Source organism: Petromyzon marinus, chromosome 62 (assembly GCF_048934315.1).
Source record: "Petromyzon marinus isolate PM22_M1 ecotype Great Lakes invasive population chromosome 62, UKy_Petmar_22M1.pri1.0, whole genome shotgun sequence".
NCBI lineage: Eukaryota > Metazoa > Chordata > Hyperoartia > Petromyzontiformes > Petromyzontidae > Petromyzon > Petromyzon marinus.
Window position 1 is genome coordinate 656,900 of NC_133728.1, and position 25,488 is coordinate 682,387.

At 54.5% G+C, this 25,488-nt stretch overlaps 1 protein-coding gene across 1 annotated transcript in view; it reads right to left on the bottom strand.

Moving 5' to 3' along the window:
• Window positions 1-25,488, bottom strand: part of LOC142906241 (rho guanine nucleotide exchange factor 11-like) — a 105,111-nt gene that overhangs the window by 61,776 nt on the left and 17,847 nt on the right. The window contains exons 6-12 of the mRNA XM_076053621.1: window positions 22,806-22,829; window positions 17,282-17,408; window positions 11,250-11,355; window positions 6,224-6,359; window positions 4,988-5,146; window positions 4,008-4,055; window positions 978-1,037 (exon numbers count right to left, since the gene is read on the bottom strand). Coding sequence (XP_075909736.1) covers window positions 978-1,037; window positions 4,008-4,055; window positions 4,988-5,146; window positions 6,224-6,359; window positions 11,250-11,355; window positions 17,282-17,408; window positions 22,806-22,829 — 660 coding nt within the window. The remainder of the gene's footprint in view (window positions 1-977; window positions 1,038-4,007; window positions 4,056-4,987; window positions 5,147-6,223; window positions 6,360-11,249; window positions 11,356-17,281; window positions 17,409-22,805; window positions 22,830-25,488) is intronic.

Consider the following 25,488-nt stretch of genomic DNA (forward strand, 5'->3'; position numbering starts at 1 on the left):
CACACACACACACGCTCGCACACACACACACACACGCTCGCACACACACACACACACGCTCGCACACACACACACACACGCTCGCACGCTCGCACGCACGCACGCCGACTCCTGGCGAGCGACACCCTTCGATTTGTGAGCTCCCCCAAGCGATGATTTCACAATCGGCGACGACATATCCCAACGATCAGCAATTTAAAAAAAATCACAAAACCCACAATCGGCAGAATCGTCAGCGTCGTCAACATCGTCAGCGTCAGCGTCGTCAGCGTTGTCAGCGTCGTCAGCGTCGTCATCGTCAGCGTCGTCATCGTCAGCGTCGTCATCGTCAGCGTCGTCAGCGTCGTCACCGTCAGCGTCAGCGTCGTCATCGTCAGCGTCGTCATCGTCAGCGTCGTCATCGTCAGCGTCGTCATCGTCAGCGTCGTCATCGTCAGCGTCGTCAGCGTCGTCACCGTCAGCGTCAGCGTCGTCATCGTCAGCGTCGTCAGCGTCGTCACCGTCAGCGTCGTCACCGTCAGCGTCGTCACCGTCAGCGTCATCGTCGTCAGCGTCGTCACCGTCAGCGTCGTCACCGTCAGCGTTGTCACCGTCAGCGTCGTCAGCGTCGTCATCGTCGTCAGCGTCGTCATCGTCATCGTCGTCATCGTCAGCGTCGTCATCGTCAGCGTCGTCATCGTCAGCGTCGTCATCGTCAGCGTCGTCAGCGTCGTCATCGTCAGCGTCGTCATCGTCAGCGTCGTCATCGTCAGCAGGATCATCAGCAATGCTCGGACAAAACGAGAAGCATTGCCGTGCCCCAGCGACAAGACACAGGGCACCAACGCAAGCGAGCCCCCCCCCCAGCCCCCCCCCAGCCCCCCCCCCAGCCCCCCATCCCGGGCACACGGAACACAGACGGAGAAGCGACGATGACGACGATGACGACACGGAGGCCACGAGGGAGCGAAGCGGCGGAGGGGGGGAGGGGGAACTACTTTTCTGGTGCGGAGGAGGAGGATCCGGTTAGTCCAGAAGACGAAGAAGTTGACCAGGCCCTGAAGGAGGGAAACCCCCAAACAGGCCGGGGGAGAGTCACCATCGACGGCACGGAAACACCGCAGGGCGGGAACACCGTGGCACAGGAACACCGCAGGGCGGGAACACCGTGGCACAGGAACACCGCAGGGTGTGAACACCGTGGCACAGGAACACCGTGGCACAAAAACACCGCAGGGCGGGAACACCGTGGCACAGGAACACCGCAGGGCGGGAACACCACAGGGCGGGAACACCACAGGGCGTGAACACCGTGGCACAGGAACACCGTGGCACAGGAACACCGTGGCACAGGAACACCGCAGGGTGTGAACACCGTGGCACAGGAACACCGTGGCACAGGAACACCGTGGCACAGGAACACCGTGGCACAGGAACACCGTGGCACAGGAACACCGTGGCACAGGAACACCGTGGCACAGGAACACCGTGGCACAGGAACACCGTGGCACAGGAACACCGTGGCACAGGAACACCGCAGGGCGTGAACACCGTGGCACAGGAACACCGTGGCACAGGAACACCGTGGCACAGGAACACCGCAGGGTGTGAACACCGTGGCACAGGAACACCGTGGCACAGGAACACCGTGGCACAGGAACACCGTGGCACAGGAACACCGTGGCACAGGAACACCGTGGCACAGGAACACCGTGGCACAGGAACACCGTGGCACAGGAACACCGCAGGGCGTGAACACCGTGGCACAGGAACACCGTGGCACAGGAACACCGTCGCACAGGAACACTGTGGCACAGGAACACCGTGGCACAGGAACACCGTGGCACAGGAACACCGTGGCACAGGAACACCGCAGGGCGTCTCTGCTCGACCGTCCTCTTGGCTATCCATGGATCGATGTGGACGTCTCACGAGTTTATTTTTATCACAAACTCGCGGTGCCACCGCTGGCAACGGCCGGGCCCGGCGGCACCGCCGCCACCGCCGCCGTGGCAACCCCGGCGCTCCGTGTCCCGCGACTCGTTCTTCATTCTACCTGGGCAAGGAGCCACCGAGTTGCTGCGTGGCCACAGCAAACGACGACGGCTCAAACGAGCGGCTCAGCATCGTCGTCAACGTCGTCATCGTCATCGTCGTCCTCATCGTCGTCATCGTCATCGTCGTCATCATCGTCGTCATCGTCGTCGTCGTCATCATCGTCGTCGTCGTCGCGTGCGGCGACGCCGACTCTAAACGTGGAGGGGAAAACCGCAGAAAAATCCACGTGGCCGCGGGGAGGGAGAGAGGGAGAGACTCAAACTCCAAATATACAGCGGCAGCAGCGGCAGCAGCGGCGGCAGCGGCGGCGGCAGCGGCAGCGGCGGCAGCGGCAGCGGCGTCAGGGCCGGTGTGGATTTTATATTTTTATATTCTATTTATAATCTCACGCCGCCGCCGGCAAGCGGCCGCTCTGGCCCGGCGCCGCAAACAAGACAGCGGCGGGGGTTGGTGGACCGCCCACAGATGGGGCTGACAAACTCCCTCCCTTGCCGCCGCCCGGCCACTGCCCGGCGGGCGGAGGGGCGGCCCGCGGGCCGGCGACGGCGGCGGCGGCGGCCTCTCGTGGTGAGGCAGAGAGGCCGAGCCGCGGGGATCTGCCGGCCCGGGCCACGCGGGCCGAGGTCGGCGGCTCACGGACGATGAGCGTGGGGGCACGGCGGCGAAGCCGGAGCGAGGCGGCGGCGGCGCCCGCCGGGGGCGGCACGGAAAGCGGGCGCCGGCGGTTGGCCGATCGCTGTGGTCAGACGCTCGGCATCATCGCGCGCGTGTTTGCGCGTGTGTGTGTGTGTGTGCGTGTGTGTGCGTGTGTGTGCGTGCGCGTGTGTGCGCGTGCGTTCGTGTGTGTGCGTTCGTGTGTGTGCGTGCGTGTGTGTGCGCGTGTGTGTGCGTGTGTGTGCGTGTGTGTGCGTGTGTGTGCGTGTGCGTGCGTGTGTGGTGATGATGACAACAATGATGATGGCGGCAATCATGACGGTGGTGATGGCAGCGAGTTTGATGATGGTGATGATGGTAACAATGACAATAGTGACAGTGATGATGGTGGTGGTAATTATGATGATAGCTTTGATGGTAATGATGGTGATCATGACGATGGTGACGACGGTGACGATGATGATGGTGATGATGGTGACAATGGCGACAGTGACGATGATGACGGTGATGATGATGATGGTGACGATGGCGATGGTGACGATAATGGTGACGATGATGGTGACGATGATGGTGACGATGGTGACGATGGTGGCGATGGTGACGATGGTGACGATGATGGTGACGATGATGGTGACGATGGTGGCGATGGTGACGATGGTGACGATGGTGATGGTGACGATGGCGATGGTGACGATAATGGTGACGATGGTGACGATGATGACGGTGACGATGACGATAAGGACGGTGACGATGATGGCGATGGTGACGATGGTGGCGATGGTGACGATGATGGTGATGGTGACGATGGCGACGGTGACGATAGCGATGGTGACGATGGCGACGATGATGGCGATGGCGACGATAGCGATGATGATGATGGTGACGATGACGATGGTGACGATGATGGTGACGATGATGGTGACGATGATGGTGACGATGATGGCGATGGTGACGATGGTGATGATGGTGATGGTGACGATGGTGATGGTGACGATAATGGTGACGATGATGACGGTGACGATGACGATAAGGACGGTGACGATGATGGCGATGGTGACGATGGTGGCGATGGTGACGATGATGGTGATGGTGACGATGGCGATGGTGACGATAGCGATGGTGACGATGGCGACGATGATGGCGATGGCGACGATAGCGATGATGATGATGGTGACGATGACGATGGTGACGATGATGGTGACGATGATGATGGTGACGATGATGGTGACGATGATGATGGTGATGATGGTGACGATGACGATGGTGACGATGATGGTGACGATGACGGTGACGATGATGGCGATGTCCACAGGTACCTGCGCCAGCTGCGAGGGGTGCGAGGTGGCGTCACGTCTCCGGGCGTCCTGCGGAACAACAACACAGCGGCACCACGGAGTCACAACCAAGTAGCCCCCATGCGGTGGGCTGTACCACCTTGGTGGAGGGGCGTTCACAAGGGCTGTACCACCTGGGTGGAGGGGTGTTCACAAGGGCTGTACCACCTGGGTGGAGGAGTGTTCACAAGGGCTGTACCACCTGGGGGAGGGGTGTTCACAAGGGCTGTACCACCTGGGTGGAGGGGTGTTCACAAGGGCTGTACCACCTGGGTGGAGGAGTGTTCACAAGGGCTGTACCACCTGGGTGGAGGAGTGTTCACAAGGGCTGTACCACCTGGGTGCAAAGTGAGGGGGGGGTGATAAGATGGGTTATACCACCTGGGTGTAGGGGTGTTAAGATGGGCTGTACCACTTAGGTGTGATCGTGGGGGGAGCATAAGATGGGCTGTACCACCTGGGTGCAAGTGAGCAGGGGGTGATAAGATGGTCTGTACCACCTGGGTGCACGTGAGCGGGGGTGATAAGATGGGCTGTACCACCTGGGTGCACGCGAGCGGGGGTGATAAGATGGGCTGTACCACCTGGGTGCACGTGAGCGGGGGTGATAAGATGGTCTGTACCACCTGGGTGCACGTGAGCGGGGGTGATAAGATGGGCTGTACCACCTGGGTGCACGTGAGCGGGGGTGATAAGATGGTCTGTACCACCTGGGTGCACGTGAGCGGGGGTGATAAGATGGGCTGTACCACCTGGGTGCACGTGAGCGGGGGTGATAAGATGGTCTGTACCACCTGGGTGCACGTGAGCGGGGGTGATAAGATGGGCTGTACCACCTGGGTGCACGTGAGCGGGGGTGATAAGATGGTCTGTACCACCTGGGTGCACGTGAGCGGGGGTGATAAGATGGTCTGTACCACCTGGGTGCACGTGAGCGGGGGTGATAAGATGGGCTGTACCACCTGGGTGTTGGCGTGGGGGGGGGCCCCATGCGCGCCGTGGCCTCCATGGCGGCCTCCCTGTCGATGTCACTCTTGGAGCGCGAGGAGGAGCCGGGGGAGCGGCGGCCGCCATCGATGGCCCGCAGGCTCTCCGAGCGGCCCACTCGCAAACCGCCCGACCTGCAGGCACACAAAGACAAAGGTCCTCCGGCTTGCGGCAAGTGCTGTTCGCGAGCACCTACGAAAGCCGGCATGGAGCAAGAGGGGGTGGGTAGTGTACGTGCATACGTGTGTACGTGTGTGCATGGGTGCGTGGGTACATGCGTGCGTTGCGTGTGTGCGTGCGTACATGGGTACATGCGTGCGTGCGTACGTGTGTGCGTGCGTGTGTGCGTGTGTGTGTGCGTGTGTGCTTGTGTGCGTGCTTGTGTACGTGTGTGCGTGCGTGTGTACATGTGTGCGTGCGTGTGTACGTGTGTGTGTGCGTGCGTGTGTGTGCGTGCGTGCTTGCGTGTGTGTGAGTGTGTGTGTGCGTGTGTATGTGCGTGTGTACGTGTGTGCGTGCGTGTGCGTGTGTACGTGTGTGCGTGCATGTGTACGTGTGTGTGTGTGCGTGCGTATGCGTGTGTGTGTGTGTACGTGTGTGTACGTGTGTGTGTGTACGTGTGTGTGCGTGTGTGTGTGTGTACGTGTGTGTGTACGTGTGTGTGTGTACGTGTACGTGTGTGTACGTGTGTGTGTACGTGTGTGTGTGTACGTGTGTGTACGTGTGTGTGTGTGTACGTGTGTGTGTGTGTGTACGTGTGTGTGGGGAGCGGTAGTGTAGCGGTTAGCGCGCTGCGCTATGAACCTGGCGACCCGGGTTCGATTCCCGCTCACGGCCAACACCAGTGACGATTATCTGAACCGGTCCCGGGCCTCCCCTAGGTCGACTCAGCCTCAAATGAGTGCCTGGTGCGGTGTGTAAACATCGCCACTGGGGAGACAAAGGCGGTCGTGCGTGGTGCTGGCCACCCACCCCCTTGTGTACCGTTCCGGCCTTCGTAGGTGCTCGCTAACAGCACTTGCCCCTACAGTCTGTTAAGGCTATATGGGGGATCTTTGTCTTTGTACGTGTGTGTACGTGTGTGTACGTGTGTGTGTGTACGTGTGTGTGTGTGTGCGTGTGTGTGTGTACGTGTACGTGTGTGTGTGTACGTGTGTGTGTACGTGTGTGTGTGTGTACGTGTGTGTGTACGTGTGTGTGTGTGCGCGTACTCTCTGCCGCCCCCCCGCGTCTCCCCCAGGTCCCCCGTTGATCCCAGCTCCAGGCCCCCCCCCTCGAAGCCCCCGGCCCCTCCCCCCGGCACCGGCTCGAACTGGCGCACCATGCTCGCCACGCTGCTCCCTTGCCCTGCGGGGAGACAAAGGTCCCCCAGGTAGCCTTCAACGGACTGCCGGGGCAAGCGCTGTCGAGTGCATGCCGGCACGGCGGCCGGCGTCGCGCGTCCGCCCGGCCGTCTTTGTATCCCCCCCGGTGCTGACGTCTTACACGCAACCGCACCAGGGCACTCCTTTTGAGGCCGAGTCGACCTAGGGGTAGTCCCACGATCAGGAATCCGTTGGGAGCTCTCGCAGAGCTACCTCTGAGAAGTGGATATCAAAGAGCTACCTCTGAGAAGTGGATATCAAAGAGCTACTTCTGAGAAGTGGATATCAAAGAGCTACTTCTGAGAAGTGGATATCAAAGAGCTACCTCTGAGAAGTGGATATCAAAGAGTTGCCTCTGAGAAGTGGATATCAAAGAGTTGCCTCTTAGAAGTGGATATCAAAGAGCTACCTCTGAGAAGTGGATATCAAAGAGCTGCCTCTTAGAAGTGGATATCAAAGAGCTACTTCTGAGAAGTGGATATCAAAGAGCTACCTCTGAGAAGTGGATATCAAAGAGCTACTTCTGAGAAGTGGATATCAAAGAGCTACCTCTGAGAAGTGGATATCAAAGAGCTACTTCTGAGAAGTGGATATCAAAGAGCTACCTCTGAGAAGTGGATATCAAAGAGCTACTTCTGAGAAGTGGATATCAAAGAGCTACCTCTGAGAAGTGGATATCAAAGAACTACCTCTGAGAAGTGGATATCAAAAAGCTACCTCTGAGAAGTGGATATCAAAGAGCTACCTCTGAGAAGTGGATATCAAAGAACTACCTCTGAGAAGTGGATATCAAAAAGCTACCTCTGAGAAGTGGATATCAAAGAGCTACCTCTGAGAAGTGGATATCAAAGAGCTACTTCTGAGAAGTGGATATCAAAGAGCTACTTCTGAGAAGTGGATATCAAAGAGCTACCTCTGAGAAGTGGATATCAAAGAGCTACCTCTGAGAAGTGGATATAAAAGAGCTGCCTCTTAGAAGTGGATATCAAAGAGCTACTTCTGAGAAGTGGATATCAAAGAGCTACCTCTGAGAAGTGGATATCAAAGAGCTACTTCTGAGAAGTGGATATCAAAGAGCTACCTCTGAGAAGTGGATATCAAAGAACTACTTCTGAGAAGTGGATATCAAAGAGCTACCTCTGAGAAGTGGATATCAAAGAGCTACCTCTGAGAAGTGGATATCAAAGAGCTACTTCTGAGAAGTGGATATCAAAGAGCTACTTCTGAGAAGTGGATATCAAAGAGCTACCTCTGAGAAGTGGATATCAAAGAACTACCTCTGAGAAGTGGATATCAAAGAGCTACTTCTGAGAAGTGGATATCAAAGAGCTACCTCTGAGAAGTGGATATCAAAGAGCTACCTCTGAGAAGTGGATATCAAAGAGCTACTTCTGAGAAGTGGATATCAAAGAGCTACCTCTGAGCTCCATTCTACTTGAAGTGACCACTTTGGTCCCCACAGATCGGCCCACGGAAGTGGATATCAAAGAGCTACTTCTGAGCTCCATTCTACTTTAAGGGACCACTCTGGTCCCCACAGATCAGCCCACGGAAGTGGATATCAAAGAGCTACCTCTGAGCTCCATTCCACTTGAAGGGACCACTCTGGTCCCCACAGATCAGCCCACGGAAGTGGATATCAAAGAGCTACCTCTGAGCTCCATTCCACTTGAAGGGACCACTCTGGTCCCCACAGGGATCACCAGGTGACTACCTGGTGGGCGCGATTTTTAACCGGGGAACCCACGATGCTCTACTTGCGTCGTGCTGTGGCGTTCCATGCACCCCGACTCACGCACAACAACAACAACAGCGTCATAACTGGGCCACACGGTGGCTGCTGCGGTGTTGAGTCTGTGGCCCTGTGAGCGACGCTCCTCTGGCCTCCGTCGTTTCAGACCGGGAAGCTTCCGCAGAGCGTCAGGCAGCCGACGAAAAGACGATGGCGCTCAAATGATTCGGAGCGAGACCTCTGCTGTGAAACTGGAGCCGGTCATAAGCACACTGCCCAGGTATGGGAAACTCTCCACTCTCTCCACAACTGCCCCATCACTGATTGGGACTTGTGGGGGTGGAGTGTCCGATGGTACAAAATACCCAGGCAGGTGCTTAGTTTTGGTGGGGCTGATGGTAAGGCACCCATCTCTTAGTGGCACGTTCCAGTCTCAGCAGCAGCGTCTCCAACTCCTCCTCTGAATGAGCAGCAATTACCAAATCATCGGCATACATAACGTGGTTGAGCAATAGGGAGCCATCCCTTGACCGCACCCGGGCATCGATCAGCCTCCCATTATATCTGTACCAAATGGAGATTCCCCCGGTACAGCTATTGAAGGCTTCATGAACTACGTGGTCAAAATAGATGTTAAATAATGTGGGAGCCAGAGGACATCCCTGTCGCACCCCAAGGTGTACAGGGAATGGCTCTGACTCCAGGCCACGTAGTTTTACCTGGGCCTGCTCACCATCATAAAGGTCCTTAATGATCGTGAGAATAGAGTCAAGGACTCCGAAAGCACGAAGAACAACCCAGAGCCCAAGCCTACTGATGGTATCATAGGGCTTGACCAGGTCAATGAAGCAGAGATGTAGGTCTTGTTGGAATTCACTACACCTCTGCTGTAGCAGACACACGTGGACCCACACACACACGTGGATCCACAACACACACACACACGTGGATCCACACACACACACATGGACCCACACACACACACACACGTGGATCCACACGTGGACCCACACACACGTGGACCCACACACACACACACGTGGACCCACACACACACGTGGACCCACACACACGTGGACCCACACACACACACACGTGGACCCACACACACGCACACACACACGTGGACCCACACACACACACACGCACACACACACACGTGGACCCACGCACACACACACGTGGACCCACACACACACGTGGACCCACACACACACACACACGTGGACCCACACACACACACACACGTGGACCCACACACACACACACGTGGACCGACACACACACACACGTGGACCGACACACACACACACACACACGTGGACCCACACACACACACACGTGGACCCACACACACACACACGTGGACCCACACACAGACACACACACGCGTAGACCCACACACACACACACACATGCACGTGGACCGACACACACACACATACACGTGGACCCACACACACACACACGTGGACCCACACACAGACACACACACGCGTAAACCCACACACACACAGACATACACGTGGACCGACACACACACATACACGTGGACCCACACACACACACACACGTGGACCCACACACAGACACACACACGCGTAGACCCACACACACACACACATACACGTGGACCCACACACACACACATACACGTGGACCCACACATGGACCCACACACACACACACACGTGGACCCACACACACACACACGTGGACCGACACACACACACACACACGTGGACCCACACACACACATACACGTGGACCCACACACACACACACACGTGGACCCACACACACACACGTGGACCCACACACACACACACGTGGACCCACACACACACATACACGTGGACCCACACACACACACGTGGACCCACACACACACACACACGTGGACCCACACACACACACACGTGGACCCACACACACACGTGGACCCACACAGACACACACGTGGACACACACGTGGACACACACGTGGACCCACACACACACACACACGTGGACCCACACACACACGTGGACCCACACACACATACACGTGGACCCACACACACACACGTGGACCCACACACACACACACACACGTGGACCCACACACACACATACATACACGTGGACCCACACACACACACACACGTGGACCCACACACACACGTGGACCCACACAGACACACACACACAGACACACACACACACCTGGACCCACACACACACACCTGGACCCACACACACACACACACGTGGACTCACACACACACATACGTGGACCCACACACACACACACACGTGGACCCACACACACACACGTGGACCCACACACACACACGTGGACCCACACACACACACACATACACGTGGACCCACACACACACACGTGGACCCACACACACACACACACACGTGGACCCACACACACCCACACACACGTGGACCCACACACACACACACACGTGGACCCACACACACACACACACGTGGACCCACACACACACACGTAGACCCACACACACACATACGTGGACCCACACACACCCACACACACGTGGACCCACACACACACACACGTGGACCCACACACACACACACGTGGACCCACACACACACACACACGTGGACCCACACACACACACACACACGTGGACCCACACACACCCACACACGTGGACCCACACACACACACACGTGGACCCACACACACACACGTGGACCCACGCACACACACGTGGACCCACGCACACACACGTGGACCCACGCACACACACACGTGGACCCACACACACACACACACACGTGGATCCACACGTGGACCCACACACACGTGGACCAACACACACACACACACACACGTGGACCCACACACGCACGTGGACCCACACACACACGTGGACCCACACACACACGTGGACCCACACACACAGACACACGTGGACCCACACACACACACACACACGTGGACCCACACACACACACACACACGTGGACCCACACACACACACGTGGACCCACACACACACACACACGTGGACCCACACACACACACGTGGACCCACACACACACACACGTGGACCCACACACACACACGTGGACCCACACACACACACGTGGACCCACACACACACACACAGACTGACCGTCGCCCCCACCCCGTTGGGCCGGCCTCAGGATGTAGTCACGGAACAGCGACGGGCGGCCCCCTCCCCCCTTCTTCTCCTCCTTCTCCTTCTTGGGCCCCAGCGTCTGGACACGCGCACACACACACACACAGTTACACACACAGTCACACACACACACAGGTACACACACACACACAGTTACACACACACAGTCACACACACACACAGTCACACACACACACAGTTACACACACACAGTCACACACACACACACAGTTACACACACACAGTCACACACACACACAGTTACACACACACACAGTCACACACACACAGTCACACACACAGTTACACGCACAGTTACACACACACACACACACAGTTACACACACACAGTTACACACACACAGTCACACACAAACACAGTTACACACACACAGTCACACACACACACAGTCACACACACACACAGTTACACACACACAGTCACACACACACAGTTACACACACACACAGTTACACACACACACACAGTTACACACAGTTACACACACACACACAGTTACACACACAGTCACACAATTACACACACAGTCACACAGTTACACACACAGTTACACACACAGTTACACACACAGTTACACACACACAGTCACACACACAGTTACACACACACAGTCACACACACAGTCACACACACAGTTACACACACACACAGTTACACACACACACAGTTACACACACACACAGTCACACAGACACACACAGTTACACACACACACAGCTACACACACACACACAGTCACACACATACACACAGTCACACACAGTCACACACAGTTACACACACACACAGTTACACACACACACAGTTACACACACACAGTTACACACACACAGTTACACACACAGTAACACACACAGTAACACACACACACAGTTACACACACACACAGTAACACACACACACAGTTACACACACACAGTTACACACACACAGTTACACACACACAGTTTCACACAGTAACACACACAGTAACACACACACACAGTTACACACACACAGTAACACACACACAGTTACACACACACACAGTTACACACACACACACACAGTTACACACACACACACAGTTACACACACACACACAGTTACACACACAGTTACACACACACACAGTTACACACACAGTTACACACACACACAGGCACACACACACACAGTCACACACACACACACAGTCACACACACACACACAGTTACACACACACACACAGTTACACACACACACACAGTTACACACACACAGTTACACACACACACAGTTACACACACACACACACAGTTACACACACACACACAGTTACACACACAGTTACACACACACACAGTTACACACACACACACAGTTACACACAGTTACACACACACACACAGTTACACACACAGTCACACAATTACACACACATACACAGTTACACACACACACACAGTAACACACACACACAGTTACACACACACAGTTACACACACACACAGTTACACACACACACACACAGTTACACACACAGTTACACACAGTTACACACACAGTTACACACACACACAGTTACACACACAGTTACACACACACACAAACAGTCACACACACACACACAGTCACACACACATACACAGTTACACACACACACACAGTTACACACACACACACAGTTACACACACAGTTACACACACAGTTACACACACACAGTCACACACACAGTCACACACACACAGTCACACACACACAGTTACACACACAAAGATCCCCCGTATAGCCTTAACAGACTGTAGGGGCAAGTGCTGTTAGCGAGCACCTATGAAGGCCGAAACGGTACACGAGGGGGTGGGTGGCCAGCACCACGCCCGACCGCCTTTGTCTCCCCAGTGGCAATGTTTTTATCCACCGCACCAGGTACTCATTTAAGGCTGAGTCGACCTAGGGGAGGCCCAGTACCGGTTCAGATAATCGTCACTGGTGTTGGCCATGAGCGGGAATCGAACCCGGGTCGCCAGGTTCATAGCGCAGCGCGCTAACCGCTACACTATCGCTCCCCACACAGTTACACACACACACACACAGTTACACACACACAGTCACACACACACACACAGTCACACACACACACAGTCACACACACACACAGTCTCACACACACACAGTTACACACACACACAGTTACACACACACACAGTTACACACACACACAGTTACACACACACACAGTCACACACACACAGTTACACACACACACAGTTACACACACACAGTTACACACACAGTTACACACACACACAGTTACACACACACAGTTACACACACACACAGTTACACACACACAGTTACACACACACACAGTTACACACACACAGTTACACACACACACACACAGTTACACACACACACACACAGTCACACACACACACAGTCACACACACACACACAGTTACACACACACACACAGTCACACACACAGTCACACACACACAGTTACACACACACACAGTTACACACACACACAGTCACACACACACAGTCACACACACAGTTACACAAAAATCAAAAGATCCCCCATATAGCCTTAACAGACTGTAGAGGCAAGTGCTGTTAGCGAGCACCTATGAAGGCTGGAACGGTACACGAGAGGGTGGGTGGCCAGCACCACGCCCGACCGCCTTTGTCTCCCTAGTGGCAATGTTTACACACCGCACCAGGTACTCATTTGAGGCTGAGTCGACCTAGGGGAGGCCCGGTTCAGATAATCGTCACTGGTGTTGGCCGTGAGCGGGAATCGAACCCGGGTCGCCAGGTTCATAGCGCAGCGCGCTAACCGCTACACACACACAGTTACACACACAGTTACACACACACAGTCACACACACACACAGTTACACACATACACACACAATTACACACGCACAAACACAAAGATCCTGCGTATAGCCTTAACAGACTGTAGGGGCAAGTGCTGTTAGCGAGCACAAACACACACACAAACACACAAACACACACACACACACAAAGACACACACACAAAGTCACACACAGACACACACACAGTTACACACACAGTGGTGGTGTGGTGGTGTGGTGGTGGTGGTTTGTGGTGGTGGTGATGTGTGGTGGTGTATGGTGTGTGGTGATGTGTGGTGGTGGTGTGTGGTGGTGGTGTGGTGGTGGTGGTGATGAGTGGTGGTGTGGTGGTGTATCGTAATGTGTGGTGGTGGTGTGTGGTGGTGGTGTGGTGGTGGTGATGTGTGGTGGTGTGGTGGTGTATGGTATGTGGTGATGTGTGGTGATGTGTGGTGGTGTGGTGGTGTACAGTGAGGGGAAAAAAGTATTTGATCCCCTGCTGATTTTGTACGTTTGCCCACTGACAAAGAAATTATCAGTCTATCATTTTAATGGTAGATTTATTTTAACAGTGAGAGACAGAATAACAACAACAAAATCCAGAAAAACGCATGTCAAAAATGTTATAAATTGATTGGCATTTTAATGAGGGAAATAAGTATTTGACCCCCTCTCAATCAGAAAGATTCCTGGCTCCCAGATGTCCTTTATACAGGTAACGAGCTGAGATTAGGAGCCCACTCTTAAAGGGAGTGCTCCTAATCTCAGCTTGTTAGCTGTATATAAGACACCTATCCACAGAAGCAATCAATCAATCAGATTCCAAACTCTCCACCATGGCCAAGACCAAAGAGCTCTCCAAGGATGTCAGGGACAAGATTTTAGACCTACACAAGGCTGGAATGGGCTACAAGACCATTGCCAAGCAGCTTGGTGAGAAGGTGACAACAGTTGGTGCGATTATTCGCAAATGGAAGAAACACAAAAGAACTGTTAATGTCCCTCGGCCTGGGGCTCCATGCAAGATCTCACCTCGTGAAGTTGCAATGATCATGAGAACGGTGAGGAATCAGCCCAGACCTACACGGGACGATCTTGTCAATGATCTCAAGGCAGCTGGGACCATAGTCACCAAGAAAACAATTGGTAACAAACTACGCCGTGAAGGACTGAAATCCTTCAGCGCCCGCAAGGTCCCCCTGCTCAAAAAAGCACATATACATGCCCGTCAGAAGTTTGCCAATGAACATCTGAATGATTCAGAGGACAACTGGGTGAAAGTGTTGTGGTCAGATGAGACCAAAATGGAGCTCTTTGGCATAAACTCAACTCGCCGTGTTTGGAGGAGGAATGCTGCCTATGACCCCAAGAACACCATCCCCACCGTCAAACATGGAGGTGGAAACATTATGCTTTGGGGGTGTTTTTCTGCTAAGGGGATAGGACAACTTCACCGCATCAAAGGGACTATGGACGGGGCCATGTACCGTCAAATCTTGGGTGAGAACCTCCTTCCCTCAGCCAGGGCATTGAAAATGGGTTGTGGACAGGTATTCCAGCATGACAATGACCCAAAACACACGGCCAAGGCAACAAAGGAGTGGCTCAAGAAGAAGCACATTAAGGTCCTGGAGTGGCCTAGCCAGTCTCCAGACCTTAATCCCATAGAAAATCTGTGGAGGGAGCTGAAGGTTCGAGTTGCCAAACGTCAGCCTCGAAACCTTAATGACTTGGAGAAGATCTGCAAAGAGGAGTGGGACAAAATCCCTCCTGAGATGTGTGCAAACCTGGTGGCCAACTACAAGAAACGTCTGACCTCTGTGATTGCCAACAAGGGTTTTGTCACCAAGTACTAAGTCATGTTTTGCAGATGGGTCAAATACTTATTTCCCTCATTAAAATGCCAATCAATTTATAACATTTTTGACATATGTTTTTCTGGATTTTGTTGTTGTTATTCTGTCTCTCACTGTTCAAATAAACCTACCATTAAAATTATAGACTGATCATTTCTTTGTCAGTGGGCAAACGTACAAAATCAGCAGGGGATCAAATACTTTTTTCCCACACTGTATGGTGCGTGGTGATGTGGTGGTGGTGATGTGTGGTTATGTGTGGTGATGTGTGGTGGTGTATGGTGGTGTGTGGTGATGTGGTGGTGATGATGTGTGGTTATGTGTGGTGATGTGTGGTGGTGTATGGTGTGTGGTGATATGGTGGTGATGTGTGGTGGTGTTGGTGGTGTGGTGGTGCTGGTGGTGTGTGGTGATGTGGTGGTGATGTGTGGTGGTGTTGGTGGTGTGGTGGTGCTGGTGGTGTGTGGTGATGTGGTGGTGGTGATGTGTGGTGGTGGTGGTGGTGGAGTGGAGGTGGTGATGTGTGGTGCTGGTGGTGGTGCTGGTGGTGGAGTGGAGGTGGTGATGTGTGGTGGTGTGGTGGTGCTGGTGGTGTGTGGTGATGTGTGGTGGTGTTGGTGGTGTTGGTGGTGGTGGTGGAGTGGAGGTGGTGATGTGTGGTGGTGTTGGTGCTGGTGGTGGTGCTGGTGGTGGAGTGGAGGTGGTAATGTGTGGTGTGGTGGTGGTGGTGCTGGTGGTGGAGTGGAGGTGGTGATGTGGTGGTGGTGTGGTGGTGCTGGTGGTGGTGCTGGTGGTGGAGGTGGTGATGTGGTGGTGGTGTGGTGGTGTGGTGGTGCTGGTGGTGGTGGTGGTGCTGGAGTGGAGGTGGTGATGTGGTGGTGGTGTGGTGGTGTGGTGGTGCTGGTGGTGGTGGTGGTGGTGCTGGTGGTGGAGGTGGTGATGTGGTGGTGGTGTGGTGGTGTGGTGGTGCTGGTGCTGGAGTGGAGGTGGTGATGTGTGGTGTGGTGGTGGTGGTGCTGGTGGTGGAGTGGAGGTGGTGATGTGGTGGTGGTGTGGTGGTGCTGGTGGTGGTGCTGGTGCTGGAGTGGTGGTGGTGATGTGTGGTGGTGTTGGTGTTGGTGCTGGTGGTGGTGCTGGAGTGGTGGTGGTGATGTGTGGTGGTGTTGGTGTTGGTGCTGGTGGTGGTGCTGGAGTGGAGGTGGTGATGTGGTGGTGGTGTGGTGGTGCTGGTGGTGGTGCTGATGCTGGAGTGGAGGTGGTGCTGGTGCTGGTGGTGCTGGTGCTGGAGTGGAGGGCACCTTCTTCATGTTGAACACGCTGCGCTTGCGCTTGTCGCTGCCGTCTGCGAGCGCGGGCGCCAGGGCGCTGGGCACGCTCACGCCGGCACCACGCATGTACACCGCCACCGCCGCCATGATCATCTCCCTGCACACACACACACACGCACACACACACGCACACACACACACACGCACACACACACGAACACACACGCACACACACACACACACGCCGGCACCACGCATGTACACCGCCACGGCCGCCATGATCATCTCCCTGCACACACACACGCACACACACACACACACGCACACACACACGCACACGCACACACACACACGCACACAGACACACACACGCACACACGCACAACAACAACAACCGCCATTCGCCACTAAGTGGCGGTGACGTCACCACGACGCTTGTGCCAGGCTATGTGCACCCTGAGGCCACGTGAAGTGTCGAACGCCCGCTGGCAGGAGGTCACGGGGCAGACCCAGGTGCCACGGGTCGACTGACTGAGATGACTGGCTGATGCACCACCTGTGCCCCCTACTGTGCCAACCTGCTGTGCTTTGGCCACCCGGCGCTCCGCTCGTTGTTGTGAGCGTCGCTCCTCCGCCCTCCGTTGTTGTTGGAGGGCGACTACCTCCAACTGCCCAGTAGCATCCTTCACGAGCCTCCTCCACAGAGGCCGATCTTGACACCGCTGGTACCAGTCATCGGCAAGTCCACTCAGCTCCACGTCCTCCTGTACCACATCACTCCATCTCTTCTCTAGCCCGTGCCGCGCCCGCTTTGCCCCTTCAATCCGGCCAAACAAAAGCTGTTTCGGCATGCGTTGGCTGGGCATGCGGGCTACATGACCCAGCCATCGCAGCCTTGCCCGCCGAAGGAGCTCACCGATGGGACCTTGCCCAGATCTTTCAAGGATTTGTGAGCTCCTCACACAATCCAGTCTGGTTAAACCCAGGATGGATCGTAGGCAGGCCAGCCTAAATGTTTCTAACTGGCGAAGATGTTCCATTAGGGGGGTCCACGTTTCGCAAGCGTAGAGAAGGGAGGGAATGACCGTGGCCGAGAAGACCTGAAGCTTAGTGCAGAGCGACAGACCAGGTAGCTTCCACACAGCGTTACGCAACCGATGAAAAGATATTGCCGCTCGACTGATTCGGAGTGAGACCTCTGCTGTTAAACTGGAGCCAGTCATAAGCACACTACCCAGGTATGGGAAACTCTCCACTCTCTCCACAACTGCCCCATCACCGATTGGGAGTTGTGGGGGTGGAGTGTCCGATGGTACAAAATACCCAGGCAGGTGCTTAGTTTTGGTGGGGCTGATGGTAAGGCCCCACCTCTTAGTGGCACGCTCCAGTCTCAGCAGCAGCGTCTCCAACTCCTCCTCTGACTGAGCAGCTATTACCAAATCATCAGCATACATAACGTGGTTGAGCAATAGGGAGCCATCCCTTGACCGCACCTGGGCATCGATCAGCCTCCCATTATATCTGTACCATATGGAGATTCCCCCGGTACAGCTATTGAAGGCTTCACGAACTACGTGGCTCCCACAAATAATGTGGGAGCCAGAGGACATCCCTGTCGCACCCCAAGGTGTACAGGGAATGGCTCTGACTCCCGGCCACGTAGTTTTACCCGGGCCCGCTCACCATCATGAAGGTCCTTAATGATCGTGAGCAGAGGGTCAGGTACTCCAAAAGCACGAAGAACGACCCAGAGCCCAGGCCTACTGATGGTATCATAGGCCTTGACCAGGTCAATAAAGCAGAGATGTAGGTCTTGTTGGAATTCCCTACACCTCTGCTGTAGCAGACGGACAGAAAATATGGCATCTGTGCAGGACCGCCCTTTCCTGAAACCGCATTGGGGCTCCGCAAGCCTCTCCTCAGCGTGCCTGGCAAGGCGATGCTGAATAATCCTTGCCAGGACCTTTCCCGGCACACTGAGGAGTGAGATGCCCCTGTAGTTGTTACAGTCTGTGCGGTCCCCCTTCTTAAAGAGGGGGACCACCAGGGCATCCTTCCAATCCTGCGGAACCCGTCCAGCGGCCCAGACCGTTGTTATGATGTCATAAGGCAGTCTGTGCACAAATGCCACCCTCCCTCAGCATTTCGCTTGGGAGATCATCTCTGCCCGCTGCCTTTTCAAGTCTCAGACTCCGGATCGCCTTCAGTACTTCCTCAACAGATGGCACCTCAGCCAGCCACTCACAGCGGGTGACTTCTTCCAATATTTGAGGCACCGCAGCCTCAGCAGGGTCATCCTCACTTTGTGCCACGATGTTTTCCTGGCTGAGGGATTTTCCCTCCCCCAGGACCTCACAGAAATGCTCAGCAAATCTGCAAACCTGTTCCTGGGGGTCGGAGATTGGATCACCGTTTTTTTCCCCTAATGATGGTAATAGGTGTGGCGCTGCAGGTTACTTTTTTGATGGAGTTAAATAGAGATTTGTGATCACGGGCCACTGAGGCGACCTCCATCTCCCCAGCAACCCGCGACCACCACCCATCCTTGCAGCGCCTCACGGCTCTCCGAACCTCCGAGCGAAGGCTGCGGTAAGCCTCCTCATTCTCTGACGTGGGATTCTGTAGCCAATGACAGTGGGCCTGTCGCTTTTTCTCAACCATCCTGAACACCTCCTCTGTCAGCCAGGGTCTCTGGGGAGGTCTGGACCGTGTACCCAAAGCAGCCATTGCAGCTGCATGAGTCACAGTCCTAAACCTCGCCCATTTACCTTCGACATCAGGAGTGGGGGACGATGCCAATCCCAGCCGCAAGCGATGATGAAATTCTCGCTTGCAACTTTCATCAGATAACTGAGACCAGGCCACTTTAGGTCGGAATGGGGTCCTGGGTGTACACCCACCACCGGAGTGGAAGAATGGCAGGCGCATCTTACAGATGACTAGTCGATGGTCAGAGGGCAGATCAGCTCCACGGTAGGTCCTGGTGTCAAGGACATAGGCTCGCATCCGCTGGTCCGTCACTATGCAGTCCAGCAGATGTTCTTGCTTGGACCCGGCATGCATCCATGATGTTGTGTGGATGCGCCGATGCCGGAACAGCGTGTTGGTAATTACAAGCCCATGGGCTGCACAAAAATCTAGCAGCCTCCTACCGTTGTTATTGAGCTGATCTGGCCCATGCCCTCCAATCACTCCAGACCAGGTGCCAGTATCATGACCAACTCGGGCATTAAAGTCACCCAACATGATAACTCTATCCCGAGGGGCCACTTTAGCCAGCACCTGTGACAGGAGGTCATAGAAGGCATCTCACTCATCGGCTTTGCCTGCATCCCTCCACGGATGTTCATCTTCGGTGGGGGCATAAGTAACCACGACCACCATTCCTCGCCTCCGGTTGATGGGAAGGCGAGCCCAAAGTAGCCTGGGGCTTACAGCTTCCCACACCTCACCGCCACGCTCCCACGCCCCCTTCATTCTTTTGTTCAAAAGAAGAGCCACACCTTGTTGTTTGGCAGTCTCCTGCCCCGAGTAGAGGACTGTCCACCCCTCATGGTGGCAGGAGCCAGAACCGGTCCACCGGACCTCCTGAATGCCGCATAGATCCAGGCAGTACCGGTCCAGCTCCCGACAGAGGAGTGGCAGCCTCTCCTCCGCAGTGAGCGTTCGAACATTCCACGTGGCCACCCGTAGTGGCTTTTCGTTGTTTCTGGAGGAGCCCCGAGGGTGGATATTCAATCTCCTGGCTCCGCCAAATGGGGTTTGGCCAGGAGACGTCATAAACGCCTGGCCCCCCGGGGCCTCCGGCACAAGTTTATTAGTTACATATTTCAGTTTAACTCGTGGTTTCGTGGTAATTAATTGAAGGTGGAGGGGTTACCAGCCCCTCACACACGTCCAGAGCCCCCGTTTAGCCCCTGTGGTGGACACATATGCCATGAGGGGAGGAGCCAATCAAAATTGGATCTCCCCCCACAGCACTGTCCACGACAGAGTTGCCCATCCGGCACCGCGAGGAGGTAGGGGGTTGTTTTGCCGGTCACACACACACACACGCACACACACACGCACACACACACACACGCACACACACGCACACACACACAGACACACGCACACACGCACACACACACACGCACACACACGCACACACACAGACACACACACACACACGCACACACACACACGCACACACACACACGCACACACACAGACACACACACACACACGCACACACACGCACACACACAGACACACACACACACACACGCACACACACACACGCACACACACACACGCACACACACAGACACACACACACACACACGCACGGGTCCCCTGCGCAGCCTTCACAGGCTGCTGTCGGCGTAAGTGCCCAGGAGCAATCGTGGTGGTGGTGGTCGTGTTGGTGGTGGTTGTGGTGGTGGTGGTGGTTGTGGTGGTGGTGGTGATGATGGTGGTGGTGGTGGTCGTGGTGGTGGTGGTCGTGGTGGTGGTGGTGGTCGTGGTGATGGTGGTGGTGGTGATGATGATGGTGGTGGTGGTGGTGGTCGTGGTGGTGGTGATGGTGGTGGTCGTGTTAGTGGTGGTGGTTGTGGTGGTGGTGGTCGTGGTGGTGGTGGTCGTGGTGGTGGTGGTGATGATGGTGGTCGTGGTGGTGGTGATGGTGGTGGTTGTGGTGGTGGTGATGGTGGTGGTCGTGGTGATGGTGGTGGTGATGGTGGTGGTCGTGGTGGTGGTGGTCGTGGTGGTCATCATCATCATCATCGTCGTTATCATCATCGTCGCCATCATCGTCATTAGCATCGTCGTCATCATCGTCATCATCATCATCGTCATCATCATCATCGTCGTCATCGTCGTGATGGTCGTCATCATCATCATCATCATTATCGTCGTCATCATCATCGTCGTCATAATCATCATCATCATCATCGTCATCAATCACCATCATCGTCGTAATCATCGTCGTCATCGTCATCATCGTCGTCATCATCATCATCGTCGTCATCATCATCGAGTGGTGAGCGTGGTGAGCGTGGTGAGCGTGGTGAGTGTGGTGAGAGTGGTGAGCGTGGTGAGAGTGGTGAGAGTGATGAGAGTGATGAGCGTGGTGAGCGTGGTGAGCGTGGTGAGCGTGGTGAGCGTGGTGAGAGTGGTGAGCCTGGTAAGCCTGGTGAGAGTGGTGAGCGTGGTGAGAGTGGTGAGCGTGGTGAGCGTGGTGAGCGTGGTGAGCGTGGTGAGCGTGGTGAGAGTGGTGAGCGTGGTGAGAGTGGTGAGCGTGGTGAGCGTGCTGAGAGTGGTGAGCGTGGTGAGCGTGGTGAGCGTGGTGAGCAAGGTGAGAGTGGTGAGCGTGGTGAGAGTGGTGAGCGTGGTGAGCGTGGTGAGCGTGGTGAGCGTGGTGAGCGTGGTGAGAGTGGTGAGCGTGGTGAGCGTGGTGAGAGTGGTGAGAGTGGCGAGCGTGGTGAGCGTGGTGAGCGTGGTGAGCGTGGTGAGAGTGGTGAGCGTGGTGAGCGTGGTGAGCTACGAGGTGATGGTCGGGGTGGAACCGCACCGTCTCTCCTCGTCCGTTCCCTCTCTGAAAAACACACAGACACACACACACAGTTACACACACACACACACAGTTACACACACACACACAGTTACACACACACACAGTTACACACACACACACACAGTTACACACACATAGTTACACACACACAGTTACACACACACAGTTACACACACACAGTTACACACACACACAGTTACACACACACACACAGTTACACATACACAGTTACACACACACACACAGTTACACACACACACACACACAGTTACACACACACACAGTTACACACACACACACAGTTACACACACACACACAGTTACACACACACACACAGTTACACACACACACACAGTTACACACACACAGTTACACACACACACACAGTTACACACACACACACAGTTACACACACACACAGTTACACACACAGACACACACACAGTTACACACACACAGACACACACACAGTTACACACACACACAGACACACACACACAGTTACACACACACAATTACACACACAGTTACACACACACACAGTTACACACACACACAGTTACACACACAGTTACACACACACACACACAGTTACACACACACACACAGTTACACACACAGTTACACACACACACACAGACACACACACACAGTTACACACACACACACACAGTTACACACACAGTTACACACACACACAGACACACACACAGTTACACACACAGTTACACACACACACACAGTTACACACACAGTTACACACACACACACAGACACACAGTTACACACACACAGACAGTTACACACACAGTTACACACACACGCACACACACACACAGTTACAGACACACACACAGACAGTTACACACACACACAGACAGTTACACACACACGCAGACAGTTACACACACACACAGACAGTTACACACACACATACACACACACACACAGTTACACACACACAGACACACACACACAGACAGTTACACACACACAGACACACACACAGACAGTTACACACACACACAGACAGACAGACACACACAGTTACACACACACACAGTTACACACACACACACAGTTACACACACAGTTACACACACACACAGTTACACACACACAGACACACACACACAGTTACACACACACACAGTTACACACACAGTTACACACACACACAGACACACACACAGTTACACACAGTTACACACAGTTACACACACACACACAGTTACACACACAGTTACACACACACACACACACACACAGACACACACACACAGTTACACACACAGTTACACACACACACAGTTACACACACACAGTTACATACACACACAGTTACACACACACAGTTACACACACAGTTACACACACACACAGTTACACACACAGTTACACACACACACACAGACACACACACACAGTTACACACACACACAGTTACACACACACACACAGACACACACACAGTTACACACACACAGTTACACACACACGCGCACACACACACAGCCACACGCACACACACACACAGTTACAGACACACACACAGACAGTTACACACACACACAGACACACACAGTTACACACACACACAGTTACACACACACACAGTTACACACACAGAGACACGCACACACACAGACAGTTACACACACACACAGACACACACAGTTACACACACACAGTTACACACACACGCACACACACACGCAGACACACACACAGACACACACACACAGTTACACACACAGACACACACACAGACACACACAGTTACACACACAGACACACACACAGACACACACACACACGCACACACAGACGCACACACACACGCACACACAGACAGACACAAACACACACACACGCACAGACACACACACACGCACAAACACACACACACACGCAGACACACACAGACACACACACACGCACACACACACGCAGACACACACAGACACACACACACGCACACACACACGCACAGACACACGCAGACACACAAAAACACACAGAAACACACACACACACGCACACACAGACACACACACACGCACACACAGACACACGCACACACACACAGACACAGACACACACGCACAGACACACACACACACAGACACACAGACGCACACACACACAGACACAAACACAGACACACACACAGACACACACACAGACACACACACACACGCACACACAGACACACACACACACAGACACACACAGACACAAACACACGCACACACAGACAAAAACACACAGACAAAAACACACAGACACAAACACACGCACACACACACAAACACACACAGACACAAACACACGCACACAAACACATGCACACACACACACGCACACACACACACACACAGACACACGCACGCACACACACACAGTTACACACACACGCACACACACACGCAGACACACACACAGACACACACAGTTACACACACACAGACACACACAGACACACACACAGACACACACACATGCACACACAGACACACACACAGTCAGCACACGCACACGTATATAGGATGTGAGATTGTAGTTCACAAGCAAACATGGTGAGTGGTGAGTTGAGGTTGTCTGTGAGTGGTGAGCGTGAGTGGTGAGTGGTGGTGAGCGTGAGTGGTGAGTGGTGGTGCGCGTGAGTGGTGAGTGGTG